Source organism: Perognathus longimembris, chromosome 7 (assembly GCF_023159225.1).
Source record: "Perognathus longimembris pacificus isolate PPM17 chromosome 7, ASM2315922v1, whole genome shotgun sequence".
Classification (NCBI taxonomy): domain Eukaryota; kingdom Metazoa; phylum Chordata; class Mammalia; order Rodentia; family Heteromyidae; genus Perognathus; species Perognathus longimembris.
In genome coordinates this window covers 47443727-47456801 of record NC_063167.1, presented here as the reverse complement: position 1 = coordinate 47456801, position 13075 = coordinate 47443727, and the positions used below count along the sequence as shown (strand labels likewise).

At 42.1% G+C, this 13075-nt stretch overlaps 1 protein-coding gene across 1 annotated transcript in view; it reads left to right on the top strand.

Annotated features, from left to right (window-relative positions):
• Positions 1 to 13075, top strand: part of Wls (Wnt ligand secretion mediator) — a 103255-nt gene that overhangs the window by 40988 nt on the left and 49192 nt on the right. The window contains exon 2 of the mRNA XM_048351557.1: positions 1108 to 1380. Within this exon, the coding sequence (XP_048207514.1) occupies positions 1108 to 1380 (273 nt within the window). The remainder of the gene's footprint in view (positions 1 to 1107; positions 1381 to 13075) is intronic.

Here is a 13075-nt window from a genome sequence, read left to right as displayed (position 1 = left end):
CCAAGTTCGGTCCTCAGCTCTGGGGAAAAAAAAAAATCTATAAAAGATAATGCTCCAAAATTAGGTACAATATGACTATTTTGGAAAAAAAAAAACAGGCTAATATATTTCTACTTCCATTAAGGTTATACAATTTAATATGTGTAAATGTATTTTTCTAATAATAGTTAACTTCTCTTTAGTGGAATTTTGGGCACACGTTGTAAACTATTGACAATTTTCTGTTATAATCTTGTAACCACTTCACAGTCATAAAATAGTGTTTTTACTAGTATATATTTTCTTTTTTTTTTCTTGTTTCTTTTTTTTTTTTTTCTGCCATTCCTGGGCCTTGGACTCAGGGCCTGAGCACTGTCCCTGGCTTCTCTTTTGCTCAAGGCTAGCACTCTGCCACTTGAGCCACAGCGCCACTTCTGGCCATTTTCTATATATGTGGTGCTGGGGAATGGAACCCAAGGCTTCATGTATATGAGGCAAGCACTGTTGCCACTAGGCCATATTCCCAGCCCACTAGTGTGCCTTTTCAATTTGATCTGCTGTCTTGCTGTTTTAGTACATACTACCATTCAGGTGTCAGTGTTTGCATCCATTCTGATAAAAGTACCTTTCAGCCTTCTGACAAGTTTCAAGCTAAGTAGAATCCTGAGGTCAATAGACTGCTTCTCCTCCATCCAAAGCTTTGCTGTAGAATCTTAGAGCTAGGAAGAAGCCATCTTGTTTCTCAAGTGAGGGACCTGAAACTGATATAGATGTAACTGAGTTAATCAGGATTTACTGACAGTTGTTTCGCCCAGCTTAAGATCCTGATTCCTAATGCCAAGATGTGCCAAAATCCCAGGTGGGATCTGGAGCACAATAGTCTTTTGTCAGGAAGGTTTGGAAAGAGGAGGTAAAGGGCTACATTGTATACAGATGTATCTTTTTAAAAAGTGGTAAAAACCCAATGGGAAGACTTGATAACACTTTTTTGATCCCTCCATAAGGTACACAGAAGCTCTAGCAGGCAGAACACAAACTGGAGAGGAGACAGTGGCAGAAAGAACACTGACTAGAAATGATTGTTTCAATGGTTTCTTTTGCTAAAACAGAAACCTATTCTCTTTTCAGCTCCAGGGCCCACAACTGCAGTGTCCTACATGTCCGTGAAATGTGTGGATGTCCGGAAAAACCATCACAAGATGAAATGGCTAATGCCTTGGGGACCCAATCAGTGTGACAAGATCCGAGACATCGAGGAAGCAATTCCAAGGGAAATCGAAGCCAATGACATTGTGTTTTCTGTCCACATTCCCCTCCCCGCCATGGAGATGAGTCCTTGGTTCCAGTTTATGCTGTTTATCCTGCAGTTGGACATCGCCTTCAAGCTGAACAACCAAATCAGTAAGTTACTGACAGGGATTTCTCTCACAACAGTAAATGTGATAATGATGATAATAGGTAATTATTGAGTACTTGCTATTTTAAGGCAATTTCTGAGTATTTTTCATATCTCAACCCTTCTATCTTTCCAGCATCGTTGAAGTAGGATCTTAAGATTATTGCATTAGTATACAGATAGGTCACTTGGGCCCTGGTAACATTGGTCAAGATCAGAAGATCAAAGTAGAAGAGCTGGAGTCTTAATTCAGAAAGTTTCTCTAACCACCAAGATTTCTTGCCTCTCTAATGCCAGCATGGGGCTCACCCTACAAAGTGACTGGAAGACTTATTAAGGGTGGTATGAGCACTTTGTGCATGTTCCAAGACTTGAAATCAGGAACTTTTGCTCTAGTGTAGCTTTTTTCTCAAGGCTCACATTCTTACCACTTAAACTAAACTTCTACTCTTGGTGCTTTTGTTGTTGTTCTTGGTTAACCTGAAATGAAAGCCTTCCCAAGCTGGCCTTGAACTGCAGTCCTTGGATCTCAGCTTCCTGAGTAGCTAGGATTACTGCTGTAAGCCACAAGCATCTAGGGCCTTTTGTTTTAAAATTTTCTTTTTTTCCCTCCCTTCAGGCTTCCAATAAAGCTGTGGTCTTAAAAAAAGAATCCCTATCAAAATATGAATGCCAGACTGTGAGCATACATTCCATTAGACCCTAACTTATAGGTTGCAGTTCAAAACTCTAAACACATGGGACATAAAAGCATTTTTGGAGAAGAGTATTATTAAGTGAATTTCTAGGAGGCAGGGCCATGAAAACCATTTGAGGATAGAAGAGAGAATCTTAGGTTGAAAAGGAAGAACTTATTTTTTTTTCTGTTGGTTGTGGGGCTCAAACTCTGGGCCTGGGATCTGTCCTGGAGCTCTTCAGCTCAAGCCTAATGCTCAACCACTTTGAGCACAGCACCACTTCCAGTTTTCTAGTGGTTAATTGGAGATAAGAGCCTCACAGACTTTCCTGCCTGGGCTCCCTTTAAGCAGTACTACTCAGATCTCAGCCTCTTGAATAGCTAGGATTACAGAAAGAGCCACCAACACTTGACAAGAAGAACATTTGTTTTACTGAAACAGGATCAGAGATGTGGGAAAAGAGAAAGGAGTATTGAAGACGGCTCTTCTTGGGTCTACCCGTATACTGAAGCACTTTGTGTTTTGTTTATTTATTTATTTATTTGCTGGTCCTGGGGCTTGAACTCAGAATCTGGGCACTGGCCTTGAGCTTCTTTTACTCAAGGCTATCTATAGTTTTACCACTTGAGCTACAGCTCCAATTCCAGCATTTTTGACAGTTAATTGAAGATAAAAGTTTCACAGACTTTCCTACCTGGGCTGGCTTCAAACCACAATCCTTAGATCTCAGCCTCCTAACTAGCTGGGATTACAAATTCAAGCCCCGACACTGGTGCATGTGCACACACACATACACACATGAGCACTTGCACATAGCCACACATAATTAGTTAAGAATTATTGCTATATTTCTGTGGATCAGCAATCTGAGCTTATAACATAATTTGAATGTGGCATAAATTGAGGTTGCAGTCAAGCTATTGGCCTGGTCAGCTATCACCCTAGAAAGCTTAGCGGCTCCATTGGGTGAGGAGCACTCTGCAATGAAAGCATTCTGTTTGCCCAGAGCCGTGGGCTGTGTATTACAATCTAGTGTTAAGTCATAGTTCCCTACTTTATTATTGTTGAATGATTAAATGGAGAAGTTGGTGAGGTAGAATTATTTTTGTAAGTGGTGAGTGATTTTTCTTTCCTCAAACTGAAAGCATTTCTAATGAAAACAAAAAGTAGTTGCATTAGTGTCATCACCAAGTTTTCAAGTTACATACTGTGAGTTACTTCTGTGAGAAAGTTGCCTAACTTTTTAATGAAGTGATTGTGCATCTTTAATGGAATGTCCACTACCCATCAAGTGAAAAGAATAATCTGTTGACTTGCTAATAAACTCATATGTTATCAAGAATGATCAAGGGTGAATTTGTCCAAAGAAAAAAGTCAAAGAAGCCACCAATAAGACTTTCAACATGCCATGTGAAACCGTACCTTCTTTTGTTGATGATCCTCTTGTATCCCCTTCCTGTGGTTTTCCCTGCACTATCACTGTATCTTATCTGAGTACCCTGGATAATGTATATACTGGTATTAGAACTAGGGAAGTGAAAGGGAATATCAAAATCGAGAGACAAAGGATAAAAAGACAAACGACTCCAAAAGCAATACTTGCAAAACCATTTGGTATAAACCAACAGAACAGCTCATGGGGGGAGAGGGAAAGGGGGAGGAGGTGGGGGAATGAGGGAGGAGGTAACAAATAGTACAATAAATGTACCCATGTCCTAACATATGTAACTGTAACCCCTCTGTACATCACTTTGACAATAAATAATTATTATTTTTTTAAAAAAAAGCACAAAGCTGCTCATTTAAAGAAAAACCTGAAAGTAAAAAAAAAAGAGAGAGAGAGGGAGAAGTGGTTCTGGGTTGGGAATGTGGCTTAGCAGTAGAATGCTTGTGTAGCATGCACAAAGCCCTGGGTTCGATTCCTCAGCACCACATAAACAGAAAAAGCTGGAAGTGGTGCTGTGGCTCAAGAGATAGAGTACTAGCCTTGAGCAAAAAGAAGCCAGGGGACAGTGCTTAAGCCCTGAATCCAAGCCCCAGGACTGGCAGAGAGAGAGAGAGAGAGAGAGAGAGAGAGAGAGAGAGAGAGAGAGAGAGAGAGAGAGAGAGAGTTCTCTGTTGCTATTGTTTTTGCACTACTAGGAATCTGTACCTAGTGCCAGGACTTGAGCTTGCTAGGCAAGTGTTTTACTACTAAGCCATATCCAAAGCCTTATTATTTCAATTTTGTTTCTGAAATAAAATCTTAAACTTGTCTTAAATTTAGGATTACCCTGCCTCTGCCTTCTGAGTAGCTGAGACTACAGACATGTACCACCCCGCCCCCCCTAGTTTAGTGGTTCTTAATTCTGTTTTCTGATGCTTCTGGGAGGGATCCATAAGGGCATCTCAATGAAGCAGAGAATTTCATAGGCCATAAAAACTGTAACTTCTCGGAGGGACAGGCCATTGTTAGGTTTGTATTCCCCATGACTGGATTACATACTGGATTACAATGAGTAAGGAACTCTCCCAACCTTCACTTTTGCTCCCTGGCAAAGAGATCCCCTTTGACTTGGAACCTTGTAATGGTCTCCATTTATAAGAAACATTTCCACTTCAATAGTAGATTTAACTATCCAAATATTGGTATCACCAAAATTTTTAGGGTAATGCTTAAAATTTTTTCCCATATATAGAGATAATGTAAGCAGGAGTAAAAACGTTCAAGTTGTTCTCCTACTCTAACCCCAAATAAGCTGGAAAAGGTTCAAAATGCAGGAGAGAGATCTCAGAGACTTCAGTGGATTGTGTTGGCAGTAATGGGTAAAAGGTAGGGAGATTGTCAGAACTATGAGCTTACATGTCCAGTCTTCTTGAGTATAGAATTAATTGTAATTCCCCCTCCAAAGCAGGACTAGCAGTTACAGTTCACATATGTGAATCCACCTTACTGCTTTGGGATGGAAAGAAACTAAAACTATGGGAGAAAACCATGCATTTTGGTGTTTAACCTACAATAGAGAAGATTAGGGAATTAAGGTTCCGTTCACTTTCATTCATGGATTATTTTTTCATTGAGGGGTCTTCAGACACATTTTTACATGTTTTCCTTTGCAACTAACTATTGTGAGCATGTTTATTTTGGCAAGGACTCACAAACATTGGGCTTTGTTTTAGTTGAGTGTGATTTTTGGTTAGCACATTATTAGACAGTATGGCCAGAAAGCACCCTGTTGTGTGATAGCACCATTGTCAACTCTTATCTGGCTCAATAGTTTACTATTATGTATTTATGAATGAAGAAATTAAGTCCTAAACAGTGTAGAGCCCATTCAAAATCTTCAAAGATTTTGTACAGATCAAGCATCTCTCTAAAAATCTGAAATCCTAAATACTCAAAAATCCAAAAACATTTTTATCAACAAGATGCCTCATGTGACAGAACACAGTCAAAATTTTGGGGTACTAACTCATTGTGTAAAATTACCTTTATGCTGTGTATATGAAGTTGGTCCTGGTGGCTTAAGCCTATAATCCTAGCTACTCAGAATGCTGAAGTCTGAGGGTCGTGGTTTGAAATCAGGATGGGCAGAAAGGTTTGTGAGACTCTTATCTCCAGTTAACTATCCCCCAAAAGCTGGAAGTAGAGCTGTGGCTCAAATGATAAAGTATTAACCTTGAGCAAAAGCAGCTCAGAACAATTCCCTAGTCCTGAATACAAGCCTCAGGACCAACACACACAAAAATTAAGTAAATAAATATGAAAATAAGTGAACGTTTAGACTTGGCTCCCATCTCAAAAGCCTCTCACTGAATATATGCAAATATTCACACATATGAAAAAAATAACCTCCCAAACACTTTTGATCTCAAGACTTTTGGGTAATACTCAACTTGTAATTCTTATAGTTTTGTATATCCAGTCTTTCACTTGCTTCTCATCACCCACTAGCTTCCTTGTCAATTTTCTATCAGGAACTAGATTGTTTTAGCTTGATCTCTAATCTTATGATTGAGTGATATGCAAAAATACCTATTTAATATCAACCATATACTTGTAGACTTTGAGGACAGGCAGGAATATTATAGGTCTATTGGCTTAAAAATCTTTACCTGTGGACTTTGTGAGCAGGGTTCAAGAGCTAAGTAGATAATCATCTACACAATTTTTTTTTTTTGCCAGTCCTGGGCCTTGGACTCAGGGCCTGAGCACTGTCCCTGGCTTCTTCCCGCTCAAGGCTAGCACTCTGCCACTTGAGCCACAGCGCCGCTTCTGGCCGTTTTCTGTATACGTGGTGCTGGGGAATCGAACCTAGGGCCTCGTGTATCCGAGGCAGGCACTCTTGCCGCTAGGCTATATCCCCAGCCCTACACAAAATTTTAATCAACTTTTCTTATATATAATTTTGAGAACAAGAGAATTTATGGCTTTTGTCAGTTTTGCAGATGCATGTTTTATACAACTTTTCCCAGAAAGGAGCCTTTAACTCAGTGATATCTGCTCAGCAAGGCACAGCTGGCTGGGCCTGGAGTTAGTTGTTCCTCCTAAAGGAGCATCAACAGGGCAGATAGCTGGGAATAGAGACTCTATAGGTCAGAGTGTCTTCTATTATCTGGTGTGCAGATGATGGGCAGAGGTTACACTGGTCTTTATAAAATGGTGTATTTTCAATGTCTGAAAATCTCCCATTCTGTAGTTCAGGAGACAAAGTATAGTCTAGAACCTAGATTAGGTGGTAGGCTGGTTCTGTTTTTAGCACCACAGCTGCAGATCACTCACGTGTTTCATTTCCTGCTCTGAGTTTAGAATATAAAGGAGACTCTTTCATCCGTAAGTACTATATCCTGGTTACTGAAACAAGCGGAGTGACACTGTTGAATAATGTGAACAATAGAGCAGCTGACAACAACAGGTTGAATAATAATGGTCCAATGAAGCTTGGAGATTGTGTTTCTGTCTTCTAACTTTGGGCCTTCTAAATCATTTTTGTAACATGGCTAATGAAAGGTTCTTTCATGAAGAAATAGCATCATTAATTTGGTTAACCAGGGGAAAAATGAAGTAAAACTGTTTTCTGGGTTATGCTTTTCTAAGCAAAAGTTACACAGGGGTAGGAAAATCCTTAAAGAACAAGGGAGAATTTACTTGCATTTCTCTAACATCTACTCCCTGCCTGCACACTGAGGCTAGAAATGGTTCCAGTCTCCTTTGCTTTGGTACGTTAGTAGGAATGGTGGTAGTAGGAGGGGTACTAGTAATTTTTTAAGAAGAAATTCTAGGCTGGGGGCCAATGGCGCACGCCTGTAATCCTAGCTACTCAGGAGTCAGAGATCAGAGGATCGAGGATCAAGGACCGCCATTCAAAGCCAGACCAGGCAGAAAAGTCTCCGTGAGATTCTTATTTCCAATAAACTACTCAAAAGATCTGGAAGTAGCTCTGTGGCTCAAGTAGTAGAGCACTAGCCTTGAGCACAAATTGGCTCAGGGACAGTGCTCCGGTCCAGAGTTCAAGCCTCAAGACCAGTAAAACAAACAAAAACAAAAACAAAAACCTGTAGCTTTGGCACTATAAGCAGAATCAGCCTATCACCTAATCTTTATTTTTTCTGAATAATTATTTATTGTCAAAGTGATGTGCAGAGGGGTTAAGTTTCATACGTAAGGCAGTGGGTACATTTCTTATACAATTTGTTACCTCCTCTCTCATTCCACCCCTCTCCCCTCCCTCTTTCCCTCTATCCCCATGAGTTGTTCAGTAATCTTTGGGTTGGCCTTGAACTTGTAATCTTCCTACCTCACTCCCTTGAGTGTGAGTGCTATGGTTGTACATAATCACACTTGGTACTTTGCCTGTTATTCATATTATGATTTCAAAAGAAAACATAGGCTTGATAAAGTTGCTGTCACATGGAAAGTAGTACAAGTTGTTGAACAATGAATATGTGGTTTCTGCAAGTAATGAGCAACCTCTCATTAAGGGTGAGGATCACATGACCACAATGATAGCTTGCATTGTTTAGGGTTTTTAAAAAATGTTATTTAATTCAATGAACAATATGCCACATTTATCACTTGAACAATTCATAAGTGAAAAATTGAGATGGTTGACATTTCTCATTATAGATGTTCTATATGCATTATTGTTATGCATTATTGTTATTCTGCATTACATTTCTGCACTTCTTTGTGGAATGTTTTTCCACTACAGGACACATCCATTTGTTTTATTAATATTGTTTTCTTTCCAAACTGTCAGGTTTAATAACTGTTTCTTCTTTTTCACAGTTTGTACTATTTTGCCACCTCAGTGTACTACCATCATAGTATATTAAAATATAAACAAAAAAAATCAGTGTTGCTAGTGAAGAATATTAAAAATGCATAAATGCACCAACCTATGTTAAATAATGAAATAACTCATTTGAGAAAATAATATAATTTTTCCCTTAAAAAAGTCTAAAGAATTAAGAAATGACTTTATAAATCAGCATAGGAATATATCAGAAAATATGAGGATACTAATATGGAATTTATAAAATAACATCACTAATAAATACAATATGCTCAGAAAAAGCTATGCCATCATGTCTCATCTTTCTTTGTAAAGAATTTGCTCATTGTAATAACCACCAGGTTGTTATGGCCCCTTCCTTGGAAACCAATGGACTATTAGATGTCCCTAGAATTTGGGCCACCTCCTAGCAGCCTCTACCCTATCTGGCCTGCAATGACCTCTTCCCATCCCCCATGATAATAAGGCCTGAAAGAATGTAACCCAGCTGCCATGTCCCAAAGTAATGCAAGAGGATAGGAGTCCACTTCTCTGGATGAGGATCTTTAGATAGTAATTATCTCAAACTCATCATTTGCTTTAGTCTGGAGAAGAAAGGGAAGGAGGGCTTGGTGCCAAGCCTGCAAGCTCTTGGTGGTGCTGGATATCAGGCAGTGGCAGCACAATCTGCTCTATGGTGGGACTGTCCAGGGGGCAAGGTACCACAGCCTCTCCTTGGACAGTTTATTCATTATCTTCAAGTTGCACTAGTTCAAAACCTTGCAGCTCCTCTTTAAGTTCCATTTTTGTGGGGCCTGGCAGTTCTGAGGGGGCCTCAGCAGCAGGTGTCTGGGTGGCTGCCAGCATCTTGTCCTGTTACTCAGTGCCTTCACCTGCAAGGTGTAACAGCAGCTCCTGCCAGTCCTTTTTCTTGTCCCTCTTCTCATGGGAGAACCAGCTGACACACTCATCTTTCTCCTGATATAGCTCATTCAGGACTCCCTTCTGTTCTTTGTAGAAAAATAGGGACTCTTCAATGGCACTGATGTGTTCTGATAGTTAGCTACATTGATGTTGGAGGTCACCCCCTTGATTCTGGCAGCCCACCTTGTCAAGCAGGTTGTGCATGAAGCAGATTTTCAGCTTTTTCTTGGACACCTGTGTGTCCTTCCTATCCAGAGCCATGCTGTAGTTCCAGCTCCTGTGGGAGGAGGGCCTGGTGCTCCAGCTTTCTTCGACACTGGGCTGCCAGGTTAGCCTGGCACACTCAGGGGGCCTGCTGCTCCTGTAGCTGCTATCAGAGTTTCACTTTCTTGGATTCTGCCACTGATAATGCTCCAAGGTAAAAAAAAAAAAAATCCCACATGGTTTGTGGGTTGTCTACATTCTCTGGGATATTCACATCAGATGGAGTTGCCTCCTTGCCCTTTTCTTCTTTTCTCAGGCCTTTACCTTCCCTAGAGAGATCTAGGAAGCTCTTCTGGGCCTGCAGATGCTCATTCTCCTGTCTTGTTGCTTCCATTCATTTCAGTGTGTGTCCTGTAACTTTTGAGGCATAGTACGGTCCCCCAACTTGCTCTGTACCTGCTTCTGCTTCAGCTGCTAGGGCAGCTAGGTAGATCTACCTCCACGTCAGCCTTCTCTGAGGTCAGCTGCTGATTAGAGCCCATATGCTGTTCATAGGTGGTGGCTCTGAACTCCTGCAGCTTGGCCAGGTACTGATCATGCAGCTCCTGCAGATTCCGAGCTGCTTGGTTCTTTAATTCTTTCCATTCTTCTTCACCTGCTGCTCTGAGTGCAGGATGCTGGCGAGATCCTCCTCACTGCTCAGCCTGTGGAAGGCATCCTGCAGCTAGGCCAGCTGATCTTTCAGCTCTCAATTTTGCATCAGTGTGCATCTCATGGTCTCATGTTCCTTTTCCATTGTCTTAAGGATCTTGTGCCGATCCTCTCCATGCTGATCCCCTCCCTCATCCTTCTCCACTATCCACAGCCACTGCTGCTGCTCCAGGTTCTGGAGACTGAGGCTCGGTTTTTCCTCTACCTGGATGTGAAGTTGCTCCTCTAGGTTCTTGAGCTCCTTCTGCAACTGGAGGGCCTGGGTCTGCATTTGCTGCTCCGCCTGAAATAGTCCTGCAGCAAGCTGCAGGGGTGGCAGCACTACCAGCTGCCTTCTCAGTTCCATCCTTGCTCTCTCTCCTCTCTCAGTTGGCTCATCTGCTTCAAGAGCTGCTGGACCTTCTCCTGCTACCTGGAGCTTTCCACCCTCAGGTCCTCCACAGACTTGTCTCTCGCCAACTTTAATGTTGTCACCAACTCCTTCCTGTTGTCTAGTTGTCTTTCCATCTCTGCCTACTCCACTAGTGCTTGTTGAAACCTGTGAATTTTGACCTTTATGTCGGCCTTCTGTGTCAGGAGCACTTCCAGCCTCTCCTGTAGCTTGGTGTTCTCTTCCTCCAACTCGTCATAGCTTCTGGCCTTTTCCCGGAGCTGCAGCTTCACATTATTCAGGGCTTTCATGAGTTCTAGGTTGTTCTTTTTGGTCTCGTTCTGCATGGTAGAGACTGCAGTGTCATCTCTAGCTCTGCGGCACACTGTTGTGAAACCAGCAAGCAGCTGGTAAAACCTTCATGCTTCAGTTCTATTTCATTGGCTACCTGCTGCATGTGGGCCAGAACAGATTGTAAATCAAATTTCTCTGAAACCAACATCTGTATTGACAGCTTATGGAGCTCTAGCTCTGTTTTCAGTGCTTCCTGGACACAAGCCATCTTCTCATTATCTGTCCCCTATTGATCCTGCAAGTCTTTCTTTCCCTGCTTCAGTTGTTCTATCTCATTGCAGAGCTGCTGGTTTTGTATTCGGCTGGCATCCAGGGCAAGCACCAGGTGTTTGTAGTACCTTCCCAGGTCCTCGTAGCACCTTTCTAGGTCTTCTGTGTTATTGGGACCTGTGACACTTTGACCCTCACAGCTCTGACTGGGCCCAAAGGCTGGGGAGGCTCAGGGTCTGTCTGATCTTTGGCTGCACCCTCAATGGACTCACAGTCCTCAATAGTGTTTGTCTTGAGGTTACCTCTCTCTGAAGTTTTCTTGGCTTCTGCAGGTCCATCAGGACAAATCATCTGCTGGTATACTTGCAGTAGTTCCTTTCCTGCAGCTAATATTTTCCTCTTGTTTGCTCAGACATCACGACACTGGGATGACGGAAGTTGGGGGGACCACATTCCTAGGCCCTTTAAAATCACTTCTGTTCTGGGAAAAAAACAACTATGTCTACTTTCAACTATATCTCCAAAGTCACCTTTATTTTCTTATTTGCCACTCAATACCTCTACCCCCTTCAACTTCTGGTAGTGGTGTAAGCCAACAGAGGGAATAACAGTGCTATGAGGCAGCAGGTACAATGTAGGTATGACCCCAATTCGTGTATCCCATTGGTCAGAGAAAAACATGAAAAAATAGGGTGCATGCCTGAGCCTTGTGGTCTAGGCCTAATGGGGGGAGGTGAGTTTCTGACCAATTTGGTTGGGGGGAGGTGAGACCTGCTCTTGCTGGATAGAAGCTTCCGACTGGGAAGTGGTACAAAAAAGCACAACTATCTGCCATATCCAATGTCTTCAGGTCTTCACTCCATGCAGAATTAGGTCTACTATTCTGACCATGTTTGCTGACACTTTGTATTCCCATTAGGGAGCTACTGAGGTTCATAATGGCCTTGATGTAGCCTGCTCTGCCAGTCATCTGGGACTGGAGGGTTCAGGGACATCACAGATCCAAAGCACCTTTCCATGAATATTGGCCATGCTGCATGCAGCACACCTAAGCCATGCACAGCAAATGTTTCCTAGACTGAAAGGAATTTGAGACAGTGGAAATCCATCTTCTTATATATTTCAATGCAATCTTACCACAGCACATGTTCCATTCACTTTGGCTGGTGAGCTCAGAGGATTCAGAAACACAGTCATGGGAGGAATGCTGTTCCAAAATCCCTTGGAGTTTTCAGTAGGATTGGAGATGCCTGGATGATGCAAGCATGACTCATGCATGATGCATGATGACGTCTGCATGCAAGGACACATGTGCGCAACTACGTTCATCCTCAGTCTGTGTTTGCATCTCTTACACTCTTCCTCTGCACCAAGCAGTCTGTGCATAGAGGTGGATGTCTGCTGCCACCACTATCGTCTCAGACTGGGGATATGGCAGAAAGGCCCAGGCATTTTTGCTATGTCACAATTTCCTGGCTGCACTCACCACCCCTCCTCACTCCCATGCACCACACACATAATTCACAATGCATGCATTGTGCTGCTCTGTGCTCAACAATGCCTACAGGCACAGACTTTTAGTCTTTTCTTTGCAAAATACTTTGTTGCCAGAGTCACTGGAGGATGTCTTCTTATCTCCAATTGAATAGCCAGGTGGAAGAGTAGCTCAGTATTATAGCTCTAGCCTTGAGCAAAAATGCTCAGGGATAGCACCCAGGCCCTGAGTTCAAGTCTCAGGACTGGCAAAAATGGAAGAAGGGAAGAAGGGAGAGAGGGAGGAAAAAAGAGAGAAAGAAAGGAGAAGAGAAAAGAAAAAGAAAGAAAGAATGAATGACAAGAGAAAGAAACTGGAAATTGGGATTCCATACTTCTAGCCTCAAAAATTACCCAGAATTTCTAGCACTGAAATGGAAAAATCCTGAAAGCCTCCTGGGAAACTATCATTTGCCCAATGCATAGAGAAGCAAAGAAAGTCAGTGTTATAAGTGTACATGGT